Source organism: Staurois parvus, unplaced genomic scaffold (assembly GCF_062004578.1).
Source record: "Staurois parvus isolate SC_StPar_1 unplaced genomic scaffold, SC_StPar_1.0 ptg001134l, whole genome shotgun sequence".
NCBI classification, from domain to species: Eukaryota; Metazoa; Chordata; class Amphibia; order Anura; family Ranidae; genus Staurois; species Staurois parvus.
The window spans coordinates 673720-699777 of record NW_028318930.1 but is presented as its reverse complement, the minus strand read 5'-3'; the positions used below and the strand labels follow the sequence as shown (position 1 = coordinate 699777).

Sequence of the window (26058 nt, the reverse complement as noted above, 5' to 3'; positions counted from 1 at the left end):
TCTGGAAGTCGGTGGTGATCTGGCCCTACGAATCGATCTGGAGATATTGGAGAAGAATAAACATATTAAGCTGTTTATTACATATGCAATGTTTTAGGCTAGGCGTATGATCATTCTACACTAGGAGTCTCCTATGACTTATGACTCCATCTGTGGCCTCATGACAACAAATTTTTTTGGGCAGTTTTTACTCTCATATGTAAGCATGTACAAGGGTAAAATTGAATTAATGGTCTGTTAAGATCTGGTCAGCCTGGATAGATGCTCAAGGACAGGAGTTGTCTGCTGCTCACTGATGACCTTTTGACTTTGCGCACTGCCTGCAATAACCTCCCCCCCCCACCTTTTTTTTTGGATTAATATTTCTGGATCTGGGTTTGCATATTCTTATTTGTGCATACATTCCCTTAGTGTGTACTGGAGCATATTAGGAATTTAATTTTTCTTGTAACGCTAAATACTGCTTTGTGCCATGACAGTTTTGTACTACCTGCTTTGGAACTTGACTTCTGTGACACGAGCTGTACTTAATTTACTGAAAATTTTAATGAACTGTTCACTTTTAAAAGAAATTAAAAAAAATTAGTCATTCCACTAGTAGCTGTAAAAAAAAAAGAACATCCAGGACAACTGTTCTCTCAGGGGTGCTCTTAAGTCTGAATCAAGCCAAGTTCCAGTCTAGCACCTTAATGAAAACCCATGGTGCAGTGGACAGACCACAAACGGTGACAAACTGGTAATGTTGCAAACCAACAAGACACACAAATCAGAATCCCTCATGTCCACAGCTGTTCTGCAAACGGAGGGAACCCATGACTGACCTGGCAGATTTATTGAGGGACTTTTGTACTTGAAGGAAGGTGTTGAGAAACTCCAGATCTAGAACAGGGTGAATACCCCCTTTTCCCTTCGGAAGGGCTAGCAAGTTCAAATAGAAATTTTTTAACTCCTCTTTCGTCAGAACATTGCCAATGACTTCCTGCAAAAGGAGTTGCTCCAGAGCACTACCACAAAGCTGCAGGTACAATGGCAAGTTTGGCAACATGAAGGGGGATGGAGGTCGAGACAAATTCCAGCTTGAAGTCTCTGGACCCAAACATCTGAAACATCGCAGGACCAGTTGGCTGTAAAGGCTAGCAAACATTCCTCTACTTTAATAAATGGGGATATCCCCACACTAGGAGTGCTTTTTCATGGAAGTGGGAATCCAGGCTTTTTATTGGAGGCCTGGGAGAAACAAAAGAAGCTTCTTTGGATCAAACGTGGTTGGTTCTCAAGGGAAGACCTCCCCATTTTACCCAAATATGACTGTTCAGTGAAGCTGTGCTTTAACCACATGCCGTCTCTACCCTATAGCAGATTCATTGCTACAGGGCGGACATTCTGTGTAAAATCACATATATAAACATGATTGCGCACTTCCGCAAATGGGGGGCGCACGCCTTCCGCCGCTTCTGCTGTGATTGGACACAGCAGAAGCCACTCAAAAGGTGCCGGCCAGTGGATGAGCACCAGCACCTGTTGATTGCTGAGGAGACTGAAACTACAGCTCTGCCTATGTAACAAGGCAGAGCTGTGTTATGTCAATCTGCTAGATTTTATTCAGGGAATAAAATTTAGCAGATTGCCTAGTAAAACAGTACATAGTAAAGACATACACTGGCTAGGCACACAGTTAACCCTTTGATTGTCCTAGATGTTTAACCCCATCCCAGCCAGTTTCATTAATACAGTGACAGTGTATATTTTTAGCATTGATCACTATATTAGTGTCACTGGTTCCCACAAAGTGTCAGACTGTCCGCTGCAATATCACAGTCCTGCTATAAGTCACTGATCACCACCATTAGTGTTGTGTGTGTGTGTGACGCTATAACTTTTGCGCAAAGCAATCAATATACTATATATTATTGCGATTTTTTTTTTTTTTTAACCAAAAATATCTATCAGAATACATTTTGGCCTAAATTTATGAAGACTTTTTTTTTTAATTGGATATGTTTTATAGCAGAAAGTAAAAATATTGGGTTTTTTTGTCAGTGTTTTTTCATCTATAGCGCAAAAAAATAAAAAGCAGAAGTGATGAAATACCACTGAACAAAAACTATTTGTGGGAAAAAAAACCCCGACAAATGTCATTTATGTACACTGTTGCATGACCGCGCAATTGTCAGTTAAAGTAACCCAGCACCGTATCACAAAAAATAGCCTGGTCATGGGTGGGTTCAAGTGGTTAAAGGACTCGACACAGTGTGTTACTGTGTACAAAACATGTATGCACTAGTAAGCATGCAATTTGTGTGCTGCAAAAAAAATGCAGCATGTCTACATTTTCCCCAAGGCACACCAATGCAATTCTTTGGTGTGATTTGGGTACAAGAACAGTATATCCTGTGTCCTTGCCTTGATCAGCTCAGGTCAGCACAGCTCACGCTAGGTTTGAACATGCCCTATATGTTTAGGGAACCACTGGCAGACTTGTATGCCATAGGGCCTATGTCGACAGGCTTTTGTTTAAGGCACAACTGCGTTTCTCCTCATACAAGGCAATGTACATTCAAAGGCACCTCAAAGCAGGTTGATGCACCTTCAGTAGTCACCTATGAGTCAGAGTCAAATGTATCCGTCAATGAATTGATGAATGATCTTAGAAGCAACTCAAAGTGATATAAATGCAAACTGCATTTGTTCAAAACTTTGAGGTCAACCTAAGCCTACATTTATGACCAAAAATCTAGTCACAGTAACAATTCAATCTTGAAATGCAAATTTTCTTTGAATAATCTGCAATAAAATATGTGCAAGAACATATTTCATAGCTAGTTGCTTTGGTATCTGATATTTCTTTGGTCTATATTAATGAACAGGAAACACACTGACCATACAGATGACTTGGGGAATAAACGTCTCTCTACATTTTTGTTTATTGAGACAAACTAATTAAAAAAGGCACAAACATGGGGCATATGTTTACATGGACATTATAACAAACATACATTGAAAGTGTAGGAATGTAGCTGCTTTCTGCTAAACAGAAAGTAACTAAGCTTTGTATATACAAAAGATGTACACTTTTATGTTCTACAATATAAAAGATCAGTTATAAAATAATTGTTTACACTGAAGTCTATTTTCTTGTATATATCAAGCCCCTACAACTTGTCTGTTGCTTTCTGCCCAGACACTTCTTATTTGAGAACACTGTCCTAATATGTTAAAGCATTCCATTTTTCTACTGCCATGGCAGAACAGGCCTTTTTGCTCACTTTTTTCCCCCTCAAACATCTTGCAATCCCATTATTTGCTGGCATAATTTAACCAGCAGAGAACAGGCTGAAATGTATAAATACAACTTTTTCTCTGACTCTTAGCAAAAATGTAGTTTTTCCTTTTTTAATATCTCTAAATTCAATGGATGTAAGTCTTAAACACCTTTCTTATAAAAATGTGTTTGCTAGTTATCTACAGCACTTAAAAAGATTTTAACAATTAAAAAAGGTTAATGTAATGGTACTCTAAAATGCAGGAATTTTTTTTAATCTTTTGGTTTTCTAAACATAATTAACATTTCAGCAAAGAAAAAAAAAGAAAAAAAGGTCCAAAATAACTAAAATATCTATGCATGTAGCTGGATGTGGTGTCTAGCGAAGAGTGAGGATTGACCATAAGCAAGTGCTATTGGGGATAGGCCAAAATGGAACTATCCCACTGTCACTTAAAAGAAAAAAAAAAAATATCAAAAACACAGATCTAAATATGAAAATGCTAAAATATTTACACAATTAAAAAAAAAAAAAAAAAAAAAGAAAAGTTCTCTACAAAACACACATTAAGACCCCCCCCCCCCCCAAAAAATTAAGATAAATGCAAACCAAAAAGCAAATCCTGGCTCGCATTGTTGGGCTAACTACTTAGTGGTGTATAAAAAAAAACAAAAAAACCTATTGTATACAATTGAATTAAAAACATAACTGTTTTTCTGCATAATTTTTTTTCAATGCATCTGCAGGTCCAAATTGGGATACTAAGCGCAGTTTCTCTTTGTGCTTCTACATCAAGAAATTTGATAGTATATGTTCTTCTGTGCAAAGCTGTTATTTTGTGCTACAACAGGCTGGCCAAAGTCCATCAATAGTCAAATTTCAATTTCTGAGGGAAAACTTGCAGTAAGACTGCAGCACAGTTGTAGCTTCTTGACAGCAACATCCCTAGCCACCATATTCCACACTATTTTTAAAAATCTTTCCATGCAAACTGGAGGGAAAAAAGTTTCTACTTCATTTAAAAATATTTTTTAAATTTTATTTGGATTTCTGCTGCAACAAATAGCTGCAGTTGCAGTAAGGTCCTGAATCTAAATAATTCTTAGGACAATATCTGCATGGCTGTTAAGTGCATGTTTGCATGAGTTTCTCTCCAGGTAGTCAGATTTCTTCTTTCTGCACAAATACATATTTGGCTCTAGAGGGCATTTTCTACTCTAAAAAGGGCATTCAAACTTTTGTAAAGAATGAAAGGTTGGAATAAGAGCTGCAAACCTAGTACCCAAAGTAAGCACGGTCTTAAAAAACTTCAAGCAACTGCTGCAAGATATGTCCAATATTTCAGAAAGGAGCTTAAAAGCAGATTTCCAGTTCACCTATCCATGCGTTTTAAACCTTTGCTAATGTGCCTGATACTTAGTGTGTGAATTCAAAATTACAAATAATGTTCTGTGCAGGATAGAGTTAGGACTCTTTATTTTTATGATATAGTGCTGGAAAACCATAATCCATCACCATGAAATGCATTCTGCTCATACACTTTTTTCTTAATTATTAAACATTTCATAAACTTGAACAGTCAAGAAGCACAGAGTAGCACCTATACTAGTATCTCAATTATAGTAGTGACAAAAAAATATCCACATTTTTGGCATAAAAATGAAGGAAATCATTGCTAGTGTTATTTAAAACAATAGTTACCTGGGTAAAATACTAAAACAAATTCTTAAAAAATGCTGCCATTAAAACAGTCATCTAGCCTATATTCAGTCTTTTTTTTTTTTTTAAGCTGTATCCTTCTCCTTAGCTGGGTATGGTCCAGTACAATTCTGAAGGCAGAAGAATGGATGAAATTAGTAAAACTCAAGGTTCAAACATCAACAAACACATAGCTGTAAGCTTCTTATAAAATCACGACTGTCAGTTGCTGGTAAACAACTACTGGACAACCCCATAATACTGCTTTAAAAATATATCTATAGGTTTCTTGCTTTCCCTTTACCAAGGTGGTGTGGATGGCAGAGCTTGTGATAAGAACGGCATACTCTCCACTGGTCTCATAGCTATATTTAATGGAGCAGCTAAAGTCATTGGTGTTGGAAGATTCATAGGGCTTGTTATAGTGACCGGATGTGCAATGTTCACTGGAGCAGTGACTGGGGTAGGCAAATTGACCGGAGATGTTAAGGACAAAGGTGAAGTCATAGAAATCGGCGTTGTTATGGTCACTGGATGTCCTAGATTCATAGGAGAAGTGATATTGACAGGGCTGGAGACATTCACTGGACTTCTCATGCTCATGGCTGTTGCCACTGTTACAGGGTTTGTAAGGGTCCCTGACGCTGCTACTGAGGACGTTATATTGAAGGGAGACGTAAGAGTCACCGACGTTTGGGCTGTAGTAGAAGATTGGCACATGTTGCTCGTGTCTAAAAATAAATAAAAAAATAAGTTATTTACCACATAAACATAATTTTCTTTTCATACTACTTTTTTTTTTTTTTTACAGTTGTGTGACTACATTTATTCTATTTTAAATTAAAAAAAAGTCCAGTAAGGGTATTACAAGGTCATGTAAATTCTGCATCAACTGGTATGAAGACATAAAATCACCTATTGAAAAGGTCCTATGATTCTGATCCACAGCACAAAAGAGCGAGTCTGAAGCTGAAATAAGAGGAAAAGTGATATATCAAAGTCCCAACATTAGGTGTATTTTAATAATTGGTAAAAACTAGGAAAAATGTATATACTATCACAACTTACAACCTAAAATAGCCAAGTACAACTCCGACCAATAGCAAATACAGTGTTAAACATGTGTGAGGTGTTTACCTACCAAATATGCAATTCTGTTGTCATTCTTGTGATTGACACACTTTCCATACCACACAGCCAGCCAAATGAAACCCCTTCCTTTGGGTTCAGCTTTGCAGTTTCCAGGGTCACCTCTCCACCTCCAGATTGCTCAACAATATGAAAATCACCATCTGTTTGGTCGAGTGGGCAGAGCTGACCCAGGAAGCTGTAAAGCTGAAACAGTAGTGTGACAGGTGTACGACTCAGGAACTGGCTAATAGAATTACAAATCAGTCAGGTAAAATAGCTGACCTGCACATATATCAGCTGTGTATTTTGCCATTTGCCCAGTGTTTTACCAGCCATTAAATGCTGTAGCAATATATGCACCAGCAAATTCATTTGCTGTAATATGTAGGCATAAACAATATTATAAAAATTGAGATAAACAGGCATTTTCATTTGGGGCCGGTTCACACCATAGAAACGCAGTCTGGATGAGTTTCTGCATGCGCTTTTTTGACACATGCCAGTGCATTTTTCTTTAGGCATTTTTGATGCATTCCAGATGCCCCCCCCCCTTTATTTTGGGGTAATTTGGGTCCAGTGCATTTATGCATCCCAGTTCGGTTTTGATGAGTTTCAGTGCGTTTTTCCACATTTCAGTACAGTTCTGTGCAGGGAAAATACAGCATGTTCTATTTTTTCTGGAACCGGAACACACTTGACATGCAAGCACTGGTGTGAACTACAGTTGCAAGAAAAAGTATGTGAACCCCTTGGGATTACGTGGAGTTTTGCATGAATTGGGCATAAAATGTGCTCTGAACGTCATCTAAGTCACAACAATAGAAGAACACAGTCTGCTGAACATAATACTACACAAACATTAGATGTTGCCATGGTTTAATTGCACATAACATGTAAACATTCACAGTGCAGGGAGGAAAAAGTATGTGAACCTTTGGACTTAATAACTGGTTGACCCTCCTTTGGCAGCAATAACCTCAACCAAACATTTCCTGTAGTTGCAGATCAGACCTGCACAACGATCTGGAGTAATTTTGGACCACTCCTCTTCACAAAACTGTTTCAGTGTAGCAATATTCTTGGGAAGTCTGGTGTGAATCACTCTCTTCAGGTCATGCCACAGCATTTCAATCAGGTTGAGGTCAGGACTCTGACTGGGCCACTCCAGAAGGCGTATTCTGTGCTGTTGCAGCCATTGTTTTGTTGAATTACTTGTATGCTTTGGGTCATTGTCCTGTTGCATCACCCATCCTCTGCGGAGCTTCAGTTGGCAGACAGATGGTCGTACGTTTTCCTGCAAAATGTCTTGATAAACTCTGGAATTCATTTCCCATCAATGACAATAATCCGTCCAGGCCCTGAGGCAGCAAAGCAGCCCCAAACCATGATGCTCCCTCCGCCATGTTTTACAGTGGGGATGAGGTTTTGATGTTGGTGTGCTGTGCCTTTTTTTCTCCACACATAGTGTTGTGTGTTCTTCCCAAACAACTTAATCTTGGTTTCATCTGTCCGCAGTATATTTTGCCAGTAGTGCTGTGGAACATTCAGGTGCTCTTTTGCAAACTTCAAACGTGCTGCAATATTCTTTTTGGACAGCCATGGCTTCCTCCGTGGTGTCCTCCCATGTACTCCATTCTTGTTTAATGTTTTCCTTATTGTAGATGTGTCAACAAAAATGTTAGCAAATGCCAGAGATTTTTGTAGGTCTTTAGCTGACACTCTGGGATTCTTCTTTACCTCATGCAGCATTCTGCGCTGTGCTCTTGCAGTCATTTTTACAGGATGACCACGCCTAGGCAAAGTAGCAACAGTGCTAAACTTTCTCCATTTGTAGACAGTCTGTCTTACCGTGGACACATGAACATCAAGGCTTTTGGAGATACTTTTGTAACCCTTTCAAGCTTCATGCAAGTCAACAATTCTTGATCGTATGTCTTTTGAGAGCTCTTTTCTGCGAGGCATGGTTCACATCAGACAGTGCTTCTTGAAACCAGTAAACTCAAAACAGGTGTGTGTTTTTTAAGGGCAGGACAGCTGTCAGCAACACATCCAATATCATCACACTGATTGGAGTCAAGGTTGGCTCACTCCTGGCTCCAATTAGCTCTGGGAGAAGTCATTAAGCTAGGGCCTCACATACTTTTTCCTCCCTGCACTGTGAATGTTTACATGTTATGTGCAATTAAACCATGGCAACATCTAATGTTTGTGTAGTATTATGTTCAGCAGACTGTGTTCTTCTATTGCTGTGACTTAGATGACGTTCAGAGCACATTTTATGCCCAATTCATGCAAAACTCCACATAATCCCAAGGGGTTCACATACTTTTTCTCGCAACTGTATGCCATTGACCACCATGTAACCTACTTTGTATGTTTTGGATGCAGAAAATAAACCACACTGGACATGTAGTGTGAGCCAACCCCAGAACATACATGTCATACAACTGATTTGAGGCCTCAAGTCTTAGTGTGCTATCAACATGTTCAACTCTACACCAGAGAGCTGCACAACATCACTTTGTCTAAAGAAAGTATTCTATAAAATTGTTTCATGGAGTATATAAAATAATTACATAACTATTTGCACTGCTACAAAGTGGAAAAAAAAAAACTATAGGCTTTGTTATGATGCATTAAAATATAAACTACATGAAAAATTACTGTAGCGTTGTACAGCGTTTATGTTTTGTTGATCCACTTATGCAACTGCAGATCCATCAGAAAGGGTTATTCACAAGATTAGCAATATACAAACTGTAAATTTAAACACCAATTGCAATAAGTTTTGAACCCAGGCAAAATGTCTCACAGCACATATTTCTTCACACTGAGTTTAGTGATGTCTAGCGCATGTATCAAAATGTAAACAGTTACCCACCAATAAATTCTAATAACTGCTCAGCCATATAGCACTATATAACTTCAGAATTATACTGTACAAGAAGGTGAACAGATTTTGAAAATATTTTCAGGAAGGAACAGCAATAGGTTGAGTAAACATCACTTTTGTTTAACCAAATGAGCCCCAGCCAATTCTAACATTCCTCTCCTACATGTAAAAATCTGTAGTTTTTGCTAAAAAAAAAAAAAAACCCTCAAACAAACATACTTTTTTTTTTTTTTTTTAAACAAAGGCTGTAGGGAATAAAATGGTGGGAGTTGAAATTTTTTATGTCACACAGTACCTGTGTAGCGGTAAATAAATTTTAGTGCACACAAACAAAACCCAATTTATATATATATATATATATATATATATATATAAATATATATAATATAGAAGATGTTATGCTAAGTAAACAGATGCCAAATGTCACACTTTAAAAGTGTGCAGGCCTGTGGAACAGTGACCAACTACAGTACATTAAATTATCCACAGGTGTCAGCCTTTATAGGTCACCACTAGGAATGCACAAATCACTTTTATTTTTTTTTTAAATCTGTGAGTACGAGTACCGATACTTTGTGGTGTGCTTTGCGTTAATGGACACAAGTTGCACCGCAAAGAATCGCATGCGATTTGAACAAGAATGTGATTCCTGTCCAAACTGCATTCGGTTTCCCATCTGCTCCTGAGTGAACCCAGGATGGTCATAGTCCGAGTGCACGCAGAAGCGGTGCGGGAAACCTCCCTGCAGGCATCCCATGCTCAGTGTCAGTGATAGAGGAGAAACGGCGGGGATTTGAAATCTCTACTGCTTTCTTTAGTCTCCTTGCAGCAATGACAGTTCGGGCTGAACGACATCTGATTGGTCACCAATCACATGCTAATCTTTGCAGTGCAATTTGTATCCAATTAACGCAAATCACACCGCAAAGTATCAGTTAAGATATCAGGTGTAATTTCACGAGTACTCGTGAAAATACTTGATATCGGCACAGATACCAATATTGGTGCATCCCTAATTACTTTAAATTTACACAGGAGGTCTGGTACTAGAATTATTGCTCTCGCTCTGATGTTCACGGTGACGTGTGTGCATGACTGATGCGTGCATTCGCCTTTGCACGTGAGCACGGGGGGATGGGCACTTTAAAATTTTATACATTACCCTTACATTTTTATCACTTTTATTGCCATTACAAGGGATGGACAGCATCCCTTATGATAGCACAGGCCATGACATGCCCTCTTTATGGAGAGATCTGGGGTCTAAGATATCTCAAATCTCTCCTCTGGCCTCCAAAGCAGTAGATAAAGTGGAGATTGGTTTGATTTTCTGCTACACAAGCTGGCAATGGCTTGTAAACAAAGGAACCGTCCTTTCCGATTTCTGGCATCACACAATGGAAGAATAAGATCCGTTTCTCTCACTGTGTTCGGGGAAGCCTTTTCAGCCAGTGGCATCCTTGGTTGGGCTCCACAATCGCTCGGGAGAGCCCAGTAAAAGTGGCAGGAGGGGGGTAGAACCCTCTTACACCGCCTGCAAAAGTAATCCAGCAGCTTCTTAGCCACTCCTATTACTTGTACAGTGAAGGTAATTGCTGGCAGAAGAAAACAATGTCTCGATCTTTGTTGCAACAATGACCGAGAGATCACATTTCAATATACGTACTGGGACATTACTGGTCGTCAAGTGGTTAAAAGTGAATAGCACATTTAGAAACAAAATTGGATGCAGTTATTGTAAATAAGGATTTGCCTTAAAATCTTAGCGCTCATATAAAAATTATTTGATGAACTGCTTCCAACTCACAGGCAACTTGCCTTCTGAACAAAAGCTGTAACGGAGCATCTGTGTGGTGTAATACTTTTAGGAACCTACAGTCTTTAAAAGCTAAGGAGGAGGCAGATAAAGAACTATGACACAGAGTGAAGTATATGCCACCCAATAATCTTAAATTCAAAACAGAAAAAAAAATAATACATTGTATAGAAAAATTCAAATACCTTCATATTTAATTCTGCAATGAACTGGAGTTTGAAGTTCATGAAGTTGACCTACAATTAAAAATGACCAGTGTTGATTTGTTATATAGCACTACAGATCAGACATTTCAACAATTTCACACCTACCAAAAAGAGGGTGCACAACACAAAACACTTTAAGAGAAGTAAAGCTTGTTTAATACATTTTAAAGAAAAAAAAAATGTTAACCTGTCAACAATGACTCCACTGCCTGTTCCCTGGCCCTCACCCCTTCCCCAAACACTTACCCAAGTTCACTCTCAATCCAGTACTATGCCTGTCTGCAGCATCGCTGCCCTCTTCCTGGTCTCACAGGCTTTACGGAGATTGCTCCCACTGCTGTCAGTCAAATCCAGTGTGAAGGGAGCAGGGAGTGGGGCCAAGCCACAGAGTACACCTATGGACGCACATAGCCCGACTTGGCATCGTGCCCACACTACTGCCCCCATAGCACACAACTTGCTATGGAGGCACGTAGTTGCAGTGTACACTGGTGGAGGCAAATTTTGGGCAGTAAGAATTTCTCTTTTGAACAAGAATAAAATCCTATTTTGTAGCTGGACACAATCAGTTGGACCTTCTTGTTGGGAATGAGGAAGGTCCACGATAAGGGCTTATGACATGGTTCCTTTCCCTTCTTAGCCTTTTGGAGGAAAAGTACTCTTGCTACCCGTACGATCCTGCATTCAAATCTTGTCAAGAAATTTTGGCCCATTCAGTAAGCGCCTGAGACGCCAAGGCCGCGGCCAACGCTGGCCCCAGTGCCAAACCAGCAATAGTAAACAGTGCAGGCGAACGATGTCACCTTACGGTCCACAGGATCCTTAAATGTGGTAGATTCCTCCACCAGTATTCATGGTTATTCTACCAAACGATTGGGGGGGGATCCAGCACAGGAAAAGAGGACCGCTTTTTTTTTTTAGAAGGGCCTCCTCAAAGGGATAACATTGCGAAAAACACCTAGGGACCATGAAAGCACTTTTCGGACATTTCCATCCTTGTAGATAAATTTAGCAAAGTATGCGGGGGTAAGTAAAAACCTAGGCAGAATTAGCCAGTGTATGGTTACCAAAGGGAACAGCCACTTTCCCACTTGATCTACATTTAGTAATGTTTCCAGCACTGGATAAGTGGGCCAGCGACCAGGGCCTATTCTTGCATGGCAATAGCGGACGCATCCTCTTTTCAGAGAATAATAGACATGTGTCTGCCACTCAATGCATGGTGCACATGGATTACAGCGGGGCTGCTACCCATCTAATGGGTGCCCAAAACTGGGGACTGTCAGCTAGGGTAGCACTGTGACACAGACGTCAAGTGCTCGCTCATAGGTACACCTGCAAGACGTTGAACTCTCTGGCTCTCCCAGTATAGGTTGGGGCTTTGCCAGCCAGTCCAGCACATAGCTAAAGATCTGTGTGCGCTCGATAGTCAGACTGGGGTGATTACTAGATTACTGAGCTTTTCACTCAGTCCAGGTGTTGACTGAAGATCTTTGCAGGAAAAAAAAATCCCAAGAAAAGAGAAAAAAGGAAAACAAAGCTATGGACCCATAGGTCCCATCAGGGAACTAGGTCCTTGCTCCTTAAACACTATGCAGAAATACCTGGCTTGCCTATAGCAGAAAGGGAATTTTAAACAGATATCACTGCCTATGGGCAGTTCTGTTTTCTTTTCTGCGTAGTGTCCTACTGCTGTAAGTGGTGCTATAAAACCCTATGGTCAAGAATAGAAGAGCTGTATCCTTTGATGAACATAGGAGAAATCAGGTATACAGTCACCTTAAGTACACGCAGATATCCCTGCACAAATTTTCAGCTCTCTTCCCCTACTACTGGCTTATAAAACCACATTTGATTATATGGTCTTACTATACCATCCTTTAGAATGTTGGATTCATCTGCAGCCAGGTCCATGCAGTGATGTCCTCCTGTCATGCAGTGAAGGGCAGACAGAAGGATGGAGCGAGGAGGACCATGAGTTATCCAATACTAAGCACACTGCTGTGAGTAGACATATTTCATTTACAGGGATAGACTTAGAACTTTGTCCTACAGCATGCCAACTAAGCAGAGTAACTGGACAGATCATTTTTTTGCTCCCAGTTATACACTGATCTACTGTTATTTCCTGGGATTCTTTATCTTTACAGAGAAATTTAAACATATTTATGGGACTCCAAACCCTTCTTCAGACAGACCTTTTATACTTGGATAAAATTATTAAGTACCCCGTTGACATTTTATCGTAATCGGTTTCCTGATTTGGAAAGCCTCTCTTCACTCAGAACAGTAATATTAAAAAATAAATACATAAATAAAATTAAAAAACAATCCTAAATTTAGACACAGTGTTTGAAACCAGGCAGAAGTTGTAACCATTGCCCACTATCCAAAATGTTTTTGGAGCATATACGTTTATGCTTGTGGATGACTCCTGTGTTTCTAAAACTGAGGTTTAACCAGTTGCAGACTTTGGACGTGCTACACATACCCAAACAAATGTCATAATTGTACATAGGGCATGTGTACATGTGAACGTCCAGTCCTTCTGCCCTGCTGCCGGGACTCCCCGTCCCAAAGGTCCTGGCAACTGGAGCTGTATATTAAAAAGAAAAAAAAAAAGGCTGACAATGTTTATCAACGACACTGCTTAGCCACTAATAAAGAAAGATACAAAAATATTTTTAATTTTGCATCTTTCGGTTTATTTATCTACAGATCAAAGGGATGAACTTCGATCTGCAGATGAAGTCAGTTAAAGCAACCTGACAAAAAAAATAAATAAATAAAATATTTGCTTTTTGTTTGTAATTAAATGTTCCTCCTCTGTTTATTTCCCTTATTAACCTTTAGTTTACTCTGATCATCCCTAATTAACTTCATATTCGCCTTCATTCAATTATAATTTTCGGGAATTTTTGTTTGTTTCTATTTAATAATATTTAAACTTTGTTTACTTTGTTCGTTAATATTTTTACACCTTTAACATATGTTTACACTTATCACATTAAAAAAACAAAAAAACAAAAAACACTTTACTTCATTTGTAAGTAACTCTGCAATGCTTTGTACCAGAATCATAATTTTAGTGTAATTTTAAACAGGACAAATACAGAATAAAATGCACACTTTTCATGTGCAGTAACACTTTTTTTTAAATTAACTCTGCTTAAAAAAAAAGTAAAGTGTGTTTTGTTAGGTTTGTCTAAGAATTGCGAAAAAAATATAATTGCTATAAGACAATATTCACGAAAAGAAAGCCTTGTTTGTACATTAAAAAACAATACGTTTTACGTTATTTTATGTAACGACAAAGTTATTACTGAATAAACAGGTCCATATCAGAAATTTAAAAATTGCTCTGGTCCATAAGGGGTGAACAGGTCTGAGAGACAAAGTGGTTAAAGTACTTGTTATTTTTATGTATTCAAGGGAATACCCACAGCTGAATGTTATAGGGTGGAGCAGGCCAACAGTCAAATAGATTTCCTTAGCCCTTTGCTGCTGCCAACCTTCCCATGTTAACATTAGCCCCAATGGTTTCAGCAAAATCCATTAATCTGCTGCAGGTATATGCAATCATTTGGTGGTTTATCCATGATCTTGCATGTCTAGCTGTAAAGCCCAATTGAATTCTGCTGTAAAACTGTGGCAATAGATTTCAGATGCATTAAACTGATGATTAAGCAGCCACAGCCATAGTGCAACAGCATGTCCCACATCAACTGGAAGCAGTCTGACATGCCCTCTGTGAATCAGTCACAGCTCCCCATTCAGCAAAGCTCACACTACTAAATGGAGAGTGCTGTCAGACCAATGCAGAGAGGCCACTGCTTCTACAATCTCCCTCAGGAGCATGACAGCGTGGGATGGGCTATTTCACTGTGGCTGCTTTATCAGCAAGGTTGTGATTACATACTATTTTACAGAAATGTATTCACAGCATTTAGCAGGCAAGTTCAAGCGGGCTTTAATCTTAAATCGCACCTTTGAAATTATAGGCCTAGAAGGAACAGGAACCTAGATGGTGAAGTACACTGCAGACAAGTAGTACATTTTAGGAAAAGGATTATATATGGAAGACAGACACTCTGATGAACACACATTTGTTAACACTATTTTGTAAGGTAAACCAGGAGAAACACTACAAATCTAGGATAACAAGAGCACATCAGAGCCTGGTCATAGAAGCAGTGCTGCTGGAAGCTGTAAACACCATAGGCTGCAGCTCCTATGTAATACTTATGGGGCACAGAAGTACTTTTTTCTATCTAATAATGATGCCTGAAAAGGCTGAATTCACATTTACCACTTTGCAAACCTCATGTCCATTACAATTTTCAATAACCAAGGTAATTTCAAATACTTTTAAGAGGCAATTAATTATTCTAAAGGATTTTTAGGGCTTGTGTTGATAGGCTTTTGTTCATGTCAGATGAGTTTTGCATTCCCAATACAGGCCGATTGAAATGCATAAATGTGCTTGAAGTAGGTCATATGCAGGCCAAAAGGAGGTAAACTTCAAGTTAAATGCTCCCGTCAAGTTCGAAGTAATCTCAGAAGCCTCTCAAACTGATGTCATACCACAAGCCAAAAGCCTGTCAACGCAAGCTCTTAGAAAGACAAATACTAAAAGAAGCAATGATTTTGACAGTGCAGGCCATAAATATACAGAACAATTAAGATAATATAGCAGAATTAAAGATATTTACCTTGAAACTTTTTACCTTGCTTACAGGTATTACAATTAATACTTTGACTTTGGCCATGTGTCTTTAAGTGACTTGTGATGTAGGCTGCACTAAGAAGTTTGCCACATATATTACAAGACACCTTTCCTTCATGGCGCACCATGTGTGTCCGCAGCCTGTCTTTGGTGGCAAAGGCAGCAGTACAGGTCTGAAAGAGAAGAATTTTACAACTTCTATTGACTCAAGTCCTTCCAACAGTTGACAATTTAAAATGTTAACAGCAGCTTCTGGAATTGACCAAGTCCTTGCTAGTTTCTATTGCCATGAATGAATCATTATTGACAAAGCTGCATTCAGTGCATTTCTTCAATGTTTATTTATAGTAATGGACCTGGAATTACAAAAGCTATGTGCCTGCCATCAACAAGCTAACAGCTTGAGGCACCTTTTGTTCATTGTAATATAAAAGATACAGTCTGACACAGAGGCCAATTCAGTTTGAATATGTTCAAACTGCATTCTAAGTAAACCCTTTTCCATAGGTTAGCATATGCAATATTTTAGCAGCAGTCTTTTTTTTTAAAACAGTAGTGAATAGTACTACTAAAATGTTTTTGACAATTTGCTAGAGACTTAAGGCAGGCCATACATGAGTCGAAAAACGAACATAATTTCACGTCCAAAGAACAACTGTGCCCACACCCAGAGACTATTTTTGTGTAGGCATCGAAAATGACCTATGGAACATATTGAAAATTTTTAGCAGATCGAATTTATAATTTGTGGATAGGGTTATTGCTCAAAAAGAAATAAAACAGAAAAATGCACAGGCAAAATTAATGTTCGGTCAGCAAAGTTTTGTCAGATCTTATACTGATGACCATAGTGCATTGTGTGGTTTTCTACTATAGGAAATACATTGCATCTCTTCTGCAGATGAATATATATATATATAAAGTTATCCCGGAAAAGGCCAAAACGATGGTAAATCATATGACAAACAGAAAAAAAAATGTTGATTTTTGCTCAACGAATCATTCATTTTTCTACTCATCTATGACCTGCATTAAAGGATAATTAAACACAAGAACACAAATACTATATATTGCAGCTTACAGTTCTTAGGCTGAATTCACACTTGAGCATTTTGTAGTTTGAAGCTCCAAAAAAGCTCAAACTTAAAAAATCAATTGTTCTCTATGGTGCCTGTTCACACCTGATCACGCAAACAGGCAACCATAGAGAACAATTGAATTTTTTAGTTTGAGCATTTTTGGAGCTTCAAGCTACGAAACACTCAAGTGCGAATGCAGCCTTAGATGTGGAGGCTGCAATGGTCCTCCCCCCAAAGCTAAAAATATTTTCAGAAAATACCTGTTGATCTTGCCATAAATGCTGGGTCCTTGTCACTTCCTGTAAGCTGCACCAAAAGAATATCTTCCTTCCTAGCTATATTTTGTGAACTACCAATTGTCCTGCCCCCAGTGTAACAAAAATGGAGATCGGGACAGGTTTATAGTCCAGGGCTTGACAAATTTGTTTTGAATCCAGGAGCCAATTTCCTTTAGCGTATCTTGAATGGTCAGCGCCCAGGAAAGGCAAGTAATTTGCGCCCCCTTAACCCTAACTTATTTATTGCAGAGCAGCCAGCCAATAACTCGACATTACATCGGGGTTTATAGGCTGCCTAGAATAGACTGCCCTCTCACCAATTTTCACAAACAAATCCCCCCAACTCTTTGCAAATTACACCCACATTACTGTCCTGAGCTCCCAATTACTGACCCCAGTCCCACCATTACTGTCCTGATTTCCACCACTTTCTCGATCCAGCCCACCTATGCCTCCAATCCACACCCTCCACCCCCATCTATGCCTCCAATAACCCCATCTAGCACATCTATGCCTCCAATCCAGCAAATCCCGCTCCCCCAGCACACCTATGCCTCCAATACTCTCCCATCTAGAACACCTATGCCTCCAATACTCCCCCATCTAGCACATCTATGCCTCCAATACCAACCCCCCTCCCCCAATTCGGTGAAATCCTCCGGTGTCTCGCCTGCCTCCTCCTCCCTCACACCACACAAGAAGACATCAACACCACCGTGCCCCGCCTCCTTCAACTCCACCCCTCTCCTACAGCAGCACGCTCTCATCTCTGCTTTGCAACTGCCCCCTGTGTGAGTTTGCAGCAGGAACTGACAAAAGCCCAGGAGCCAGAACACAATTTTTAGTCATGGCGATCTGGTGCCTGGGATTTGCTGAGCCCTGTTGTGTCCCATATCTCATATCTGCAGGGCCTGGGCGAGGGTAACAACCATGCCTCCCTCCACAGATACCATGGAGGAGTGATGTAGCCACCCAGGGATAGGCAATTTGTAATATTGAAAATAAAAGTAAAATAAGCTTTAAAACAATGTAGCCGCTATAAAAAATAAATACATTAATTTGAAAAATTTAGTAAGCTGCAAAATAATACATTTTTGGTTCTGGGCTTAGGTATACTTTAATCATGAAACTTTAGGGCCAGTTCAAACTATAAAAAGGTAGTCCAGATGCGTTTCTGTATGTGCGTTTTCTGGTGCATTCCAGTGTGTTTTTGATTCTTTACAGTTAATTTTTTCCCTCTCTTTCTTCAATTTAAATAGAGACATGTGCATTCCAGTGTGTTTTACCACGTTCCAGTACAGTGCACAGGCAATTGCAGCCTGGTTTACTTTTATTTTCCCTGCAACTGGAACTGCAAGCACTGATGTGAACTATGACATTGACAACCATATAACCTACTTTCTGTGTGTTTTAGATGCAGAAAAAAAAAGCAACTGAAACACATGTAGTGTGAACTGGCCCTGAATGTTACATTATAATGTACCTTTTGCTACAAAAAAATAATTTAACAAAACCACATTGCAATGAATATAGTTTTAGCATAAATTTTACATTTCACTTGTATGTTATCTAAACATGCACTGTAGATGCAAAAACCAATAATACAAGCACAGCTGCTTAATTACCACAGTTGTACAGTAAGTGTTTATGCATGGCCTTACCATTTTTATGACTCCTGTATAAAACTTTCATAACGTCTACTGTAAAGATCGGTATAGCCAAGCTAATCCTTTTTACATAAAAACTTTCTGTACTCACTGTGCGCATTCATCAGCAGATAAGAGTGCAAATAAAATATGCCGATAAATCCAATAAACGCTGAAGTTAACAAAATGTTGTTCTTACTTGGCATTTGAATGGTCGTTCGGTAGAATGCACATGCTTCACATGACAACTTAAATGATCTGGTCTGTCAGGGAAAAAAAATAAGTACACGTGTGAAAAGAAGTTACATCAATAGCAATGAAACAAAATGTGGGTCACACCTTTGTGACCATACCAAGAACATAGAAAAAAAGTTATTCAGGTTACTTGTATGCAGATGTGGTCACACTATATATAGGAGAAGGAAAACCACTGATAAAATGTTTCACTTCAAATAAAGTTGTTCCATTTTTTTAAAAACGGATCTAGTACAAAAATGGGGGGGTTTAGATTCTACATGACACACATTGTTGGGTTTTAGGGCTGCTGCAGTATTATATAGCTGTAGATAGAAAACTGGTAACGCCAATTAACTACTTCCTTCCATTCCTTACTGTTATACATTTTCAGTATACCATAGACTTATAGCTGACAGTAAGGAAAGGGAAGCACACCGGTATCACCGACAGTGTTTTAATGAGGTTTCTATTGCGATGGTTAGAAAATGTTTAAATATCAATTCATTAGAAAATTAACCACTTGACGACCAGCAATATACCGGTATGCGGCTGGATTGGATGTGTGATATCTCAGGTATCAATGCAGCAAAGATAGGGATATCATTTTCTTCTGCCTGAAATTCCCTTAACTGTAAAATGTAATTCTAGCAGCTAAGAAGCCACTGGAGTACATTCCCCACCCCAAACCTGCTGCCTTTACAGGGCTCTCCCAATCCCGAGTAGCCTGGTTAGGATGTAATTGATGGCATCGGCTTCCCTGAACAAAGCGAGGAACTCGTCTCGTTCCTCCCACTGTGTGACATCAAACAAGAATCTACAAGGATCTGGTTCCTCTTCAAGCCATTTGCTGGCCTGTGTAGCAGCATATTAAACTGATCTTGGGTTTATAGGCTGCATTGGAGGTCAGATGAGGGTTCTAGGGTCTCCGATCCCAGATCTCTCCATAAAAAGGACCTGTCATGGCAAACAAGGATCGCATCACAGGTGATGTATAACATCAGAGCGAGAATTCTAGCATCAGGCCTTTTGTGTGTAAATCTAAAGTGGTAACCTGTAATCTGTGTCAGATCTCCTGTTTGACTCTAAACTGGTAACTTGTAAAGGCTTTTAAAGCGTCACCTATGGATAATTTAATGCAACACAGTTTGTCACCATTCCACAGGTTTGCACAATTTTAAAGCGCATCATGTTTTGTATATATTTACTCGGCATAACATCTTTCATATTTTACCAAAAAATTGGGTACTATATTTTGTTTGTTTTCACTAAAATTTATTAACTTAGGGCCTTTGCTTAAAAAAAAATTTGTTTGGGGGATCAATGTAATTCAATGCTGATTTTTTGTAGGCGAGGAATGTCAGAATTAACCAGGGGCTCAAGTGGTAAACCATTAGCCGCCCGGCGAATGGCCGTTCGGCGGCCGGCAAAATCCTTCAGCGTTCCGGGTGGACGCCATATGGCGTCCTCCCGGGCATGCGCAGTTTGTGCGCCTGCAGAGCCGCCCAGTGGCGCGATCTGTCACCGGCCGTGTACCTCGGACATGGCCGATGACAGATCTGAGTCAGATCAGATCTGACCCGTTGCCGGTACCATGTGACCTGCTGTGACCAATGACAGCAGGTCACATGACAGTTGTATACAATGGATGGCTTCATTCATGCCATCCATTGTAAACTAGTGTCTAGCCGTGAATGGTCACAGCGATCACATGCATGTGTCATGTGATTAGCCGTGGCCAAATCACAGCTAAGCACAAAAGAAAAAAAAAAAAAAAAAAAAAAAAACCTTGAATGAATCGATATCATTCAGGTAAATGCTTGCTTATAGCAAAGTAATTCTTTGCTATAAGTAAATTGTGTAAAAAAAAAATACTGATCACTTCCCCATAGTAGTACAATGTTACTATGGTAACATTATACTACTTTGGTCATAGTGAAATATGAAAAATAAAATCTTTAAAAAAAAAATGTAATAAAAAATTAATAAAAAAAAATTATATATAATTTTTTTCATACTGTCACCAGTGTCCCTGATCACTGCCATGCCAGTTATATGATGCCGCTGTACTGCACTGGTGAAAATGTTTTGAATTTTTTCATTTTCCGAAAAAAAATACAACTTCAAAAAACTCGATATGCCTCTTATGAAGTACGTCGGACTGTCTACTTTGCAAAAAGGGGTCATTTGGGGGATATCTGTACTGTTCTGACATTCTTGGACCTCAAGAATTGGCTGTGAGTACTTTGATCAATTGATCAATATTCAGATCTATACCATAGTTTGTGAACTCTATAACTTTCCTACAAACTAAAAAATACATCCTAATTTGGGTTATTTTCACCAAAGACATGTAGCAGAACACATCTTAGCCTAAATTTATGAAGAACAATTATTTATTTGAAAACTTTTATAACAGAAAGAAAAACGTGTTTTTTTTTTTTTTTTAATTTTCGTTCTTTTTTTGTTAATTTAGCAAAAAATAAAAACCCCAGTGGTGATTTAATACCACCAAAAGAAAGCTCTAGTTGTGTGAAGAAAATGATAAAATTTTAGTTTGGGTTTAATGTTGCATGACAGTGCAATTGTCATTCAAAGTGTGAGAGCGCTGAAACCTGAAAAATTGCCTGGACAGGAAGGGGGTAAAAGTGCCCAGTATGGAAATGGTTAAAGTGGAACTTTAGTCAGAAAATTAAGTCTTGCTAGATCACTTCAGGCTGGTCCTTTTTGCAGGTATAGCTATGTAAAACATTAAAAATAAGTGCCCATACTGTTTAAAATCCAGTAATATACTGAATCAACATGCTCTGTACATGCTCAATTGATCTTTATTCCTAGGCATTTTTAGGCACTGTGCCAAATTTGTAGAGGCGGATCTGCTGACAGTCTAAAGATTAAAGTGGAACTAAAGCTATCGATTTAAAAGTTTCAAAAAAGTTACATTCCCAGAACATGCCAGGATTGCCAACTGTCACATGTGCCAAACAGTCAAACCAACAAATGACTGGTGTTATAACGGATTATATGTGAAGCTCCATGGCAGTTGCAGATCAAATAGATGGCAGCTTCCTTAGCTGTAAGGCTCCATGCACACTGGGCGTTTTATTAATGCTGGTAACGCTAGCGGTGTAAAGTCACATTAAAAACATGAGTTTTTCAGCATTTTTGCATTAGCGTTTAGCCGCGTTTTTTTTTGCTAAAAAAACACTGGTTTGCCACGTTTTTCAGCGTAAGCGTTTTTACAGCTAAAAAAACTCTAGAAACCCATTAGCTACGATTAGGCCTAAAAACAAAAAAATATTTTAAATTGGCTATTGTGGTGTTAAGCACACTAAGTGTTAAATACACCACTTTTAAGTGTGTTTGAAGATTTTATTTTTGTTCTGCCTCTAAATGCCTCTCCATGTTAGCCTATGTGTCCCTGTGTTTACAAGCGTTGAGAGGCGAGGGGGGGAAACAAACAAAAAAAAAAACATCATCACTTGCACATCCATGTGAGAAGAGTTTCGGCAGAAAAAAAAAATTGCTGAACATGTGTAAACGAGCCTAAATGCTAGGCAAGTTTAGCACTTGAGCCTTCATTCATTTCAATGACCAGAATAAATAATATTCTGTCCAATGAAATGGATGAACACAAATGCATTTACAAAACACAGCTTTAAGAGCGTTTTTAACATGGCTTTTCTACTGTCAGGAGAAAAGATGTTCAGAGGAACTGGTCCAGTGAGCTTAAGACTTAAAAAAGCAGGTTGCTGCTGCTTCTTGAAGAATTCTTTCCTTCAGTGTCTCCTTCATGGCTGCTGCATCTTGCTCATAGCAGCTATCTAGGTACTGGACTGGGTGCGTTAACAGACCTCATTACTAGTCTGAAGAGTTAAACTGCTAACCCACCCACCTTCTGCCTTCTCATGTACAGTTCTCACACAATGCATTGCATCAATGGAAGGAGTAGTTGAATGCCACATCACCAACGAAGGCAACAGGGAGCTGCTCAAGGACCAAATTCGTTCATTTGAATGGGCTCCCAAAGCACACAAAAAAAGCGGCATTCGCTATTTTTATGTGCCCCACAGCACAACTGTGTTACTATGTGCTGTTGTGTACTGCAACACTGGTGACAACATAACAGAACATGCATTACCACAATGTAACTGTAAATCTGGCCTAAACGGTTTACCAAATTCAAAATTTAGGCACCTATATCAAACTCTGAGATTGGTCTGCAGATACAAGAAAATAGCATGAAGCATTTGCACACAGAATATTATTTTCTTTAGGGTATTGCACTTAACCAAGAAAGCTGCCATCTTAGCCTCAGTTTGATCTGCAGTTCCCATGGTGATCAGTTAGGACACCAGCCATTCAATGGCTTGATAGTTTTGTTAAGTCACCATTCAGAGCATGCCTTGAATGTGCCAGTTTTGTAAAGCCATTAAATCAATGAGTTTAATTTCCTGTCCTGAGAAAATACCATTCATTGCACAAAATATACTTTAACATGAAGGAGTATATATGCAATAGTAAGGCTTTTACATTTATTTGCACCTGGTGATGCAGCTAGTTGTGTTAATAAAAGTGTTATTTTTCAACTTACTTTAGACCAGGGTGGATAAAAATCAATGATTTTTTTTAAAAAAATCTAAAAAAAAAAATCCGATCTTTTTTTATTTAAATCGGATTTTTTTGAATAAAATGCTTTTTGAGGAAAGTATATTACCATCCAAAGGTTATTCCATCATGAAATAAAGATTAGTTTTTTAATTATGTAGAATAAGGCTGTATATGTTTAATTTTTTTGGTAAATAAATTCCATTAATCCATTCACAATGTCATGCTCTTCCAGAGGTTTTTGTAAGATTATTGGGCAGTTTCTCTGCCTACAAGATATTATCACAGATGCTTGGTTTACTTTTGCAGTTCTCAAAACTGAATTTGACTCAGCGGAGATCACATGCCTCTTCTTCACAGCAAAAATGTTATAACATGAACAGAGTTAAGAAAAAGACCTTAATCCTAACTTCTACAAACCTATGAATACAGAATCAACCCCTTCAGTGCTAAGTTTCAAGAAGTTCAGTGAATAGAATGGAAACAATATTTTTCTGATTGTTTGGAGTGGAATAGATCTGCACAAGAAGAAAGTGAAACTAAGTGTGAGGAGGAAGGGGCTGAGAGTCTAAGTTTCTTAAAATATATATATTTTGTTTAGCCAAATTAGTTAACAAACATGGATGTTTGCTTAAGCAAATAAAATATGCTGGAATGTTATTGTTTCAGTTGAATAAATCTATTTAAATTGTTATTAAAGGTAATGATTATTTTTCTCCTTCCTAAGTACAACAGAAAAGTTGTCCAAATATCAATGAATAACCTATTAAACTGGGGATAAAAAAAACTAATATGAAAAGTTATTCTAAAAATCTTCATCTACTTGCATATTAAAGTTATACCAGCAAGAATTAGTCTTTATGTAGAAAACTATGATTTAAGTCAAGCCTTACTGACTAGTGATTTAAACCAGTTTGATTTAAATCAAATCCACCCTGCTTTAGACCAAGCTGTCCAGAAGAGGGCTGAGACAAAACCATTTACCACAGACAGGGGGGGGGGGGGGTTTACAACAGACAGCTTTTATTCCTTTAAGCGGTATTAGCAGATTTAGAAACAATAGACAAGGTAAAGCCAAAAACTCTAGCTAACAGTTTTTAAAGCAGTTACAGCAACAGTTTTGTTCCTTTTTTATAAAGGTTTTTACATAAATAAAAGCTGATCATTGTAAGCATTTGTCAGTGTTAAATGGTTTGTCTCATCCCTCTGAAGCTGCATTTACACCTGAGCGTTGCATTTTGCAAGTGTTTGAGCATTACTCTATAGTGAACAGCATCATTTGTGACATCACTTGTTGCTGTGTGTGGACATAGCCTAAAATAATTGAGTGACAATGCAAGTTTTTGCGTGCACCAGTGCAAATCTATTGGACTCAAAACACCCCAAATCTGACCGAATCAAGCTACAAAACATTTTGACTTGAGGTGTTATGGAGTGGATCTGTGAACAACCACCATAAAGATGAATTGATTTTTCTCTCCCTTGCACTACACAACACTAATGTATGAATGGGGTTTAAGTGCAACAGCTGGAGGATAGAATGTTCTGTTGAAATAGTACAGTCTTTGTGACAGGCTCCCCTGGTGAAAATGAAAGCCAAAAACAAAACTAATGCAGTTAGCACATCAAAGAATGCAATATAATAAATGTTTGCTGTTGGGTTTAATATCACTTTACTGAATTGAGCCCTTGGTTTTCCACCGATTTATGCTGTGTTGTAAATGGACCAACATCACCAGGTAGCTTTCATAGTGTTTTAATTTACCTTAAAGATCCAAGTTTTTTGTACTTCTTGCAGTGTCCCTTTGATTAACCAATTCAATACCGGGCAATTTTACACCTTCCTGCCCAGGCCATTTTTCAGGTTTCAGCGCTCTCACACTTTGAATGACAATTGCGCGGTCATACAACATTGTACCCAAACTAAAATTTTATCATTTTCTTCACACAACTAGAGCTTTCTTTTGGTGGAATTTAATCACCGCTGGGGATTTTATTTTTTGCTAAATTAACAAAAAAAGACCAAAAATTTTGAAAAAAAACACGTTTTTCTTTGTTTCTGTTATAAAAGTTTACAAATAAATAATTGTTCTTCATAAATTTAGGCCGAGATGTATTCTGCTACATGTCTTTGGTGAAAATAACCCAAATTAGGATGTATTTTTTAGTTTGTAGGAAAGTTATAGAGTTCACAAACTATGGTATAGATCTGAATATTGATCAATCCTGAAGTACTGACAGCCAATCTAATTTCTTGAGGTCCAAGAATGTCAGAACAGTACAGATATCCCCAAATGACCCCTCTTTGCAGAGTAGACAGTCCGACGTACTTCATAAGAGGAATGAAAAGTTTCTTGAAGTTGTATTTTTTTTGTCATAATTTTTCGGAAAATGAAAAAATTAAAAAAATTATTTTCACTATTTTTTTTTTTACATACTGTCACCAGTGCAGTACAGCGTCATCATATAACTGGCATGGT

General features: G+C 38.5%; 1 protein-coding gene across 3 annotated transcripts in view; it reads right to left on the bottom strand.

Moving 5' to 3' along the window:
* Window positions 1-2906: 2906 nt before the first annotated feature.
* The window catches only part of VEZF1 (vascular endothelial zinc finger 1), a 62132-nt gene continuing 38980 nt past the window's right edge, over window positions 2907-26058 (bottom strand). For 2 of the 3 annotated variants that reach the window (XM_089659168.1, XM_089659170.1), the window contains 6 exons: window positions 18936-18999; window positions 15720-15906; window positions 13499-13603; window positions 10987-11037; window positions 5877-5930; window positions 2907-5692 (listed from right to left, as the gene is read on the bottom strand). In XM_089659168.1, the coding sequence (XP_089515294.1) occupies window positions 5262-5692; window positions 5877-5930; window positions 10987-11037; window positions 13499-13603; window positions 15720-15906; window positions 18936-18999 (892 nt within the window). In that variant the 3' untranslated portion in view covers window positions 2907-5261. The remainder of the gene's footprint in view (window positions 5693-5876; window positions 5931-10986; window positions 11038-13498; window positions 13604-15719; window positions 15907-18935; window positions 19000-26058) is intronic. The other variant, XM_089659169.1, reaches the window with a different exon arrangement.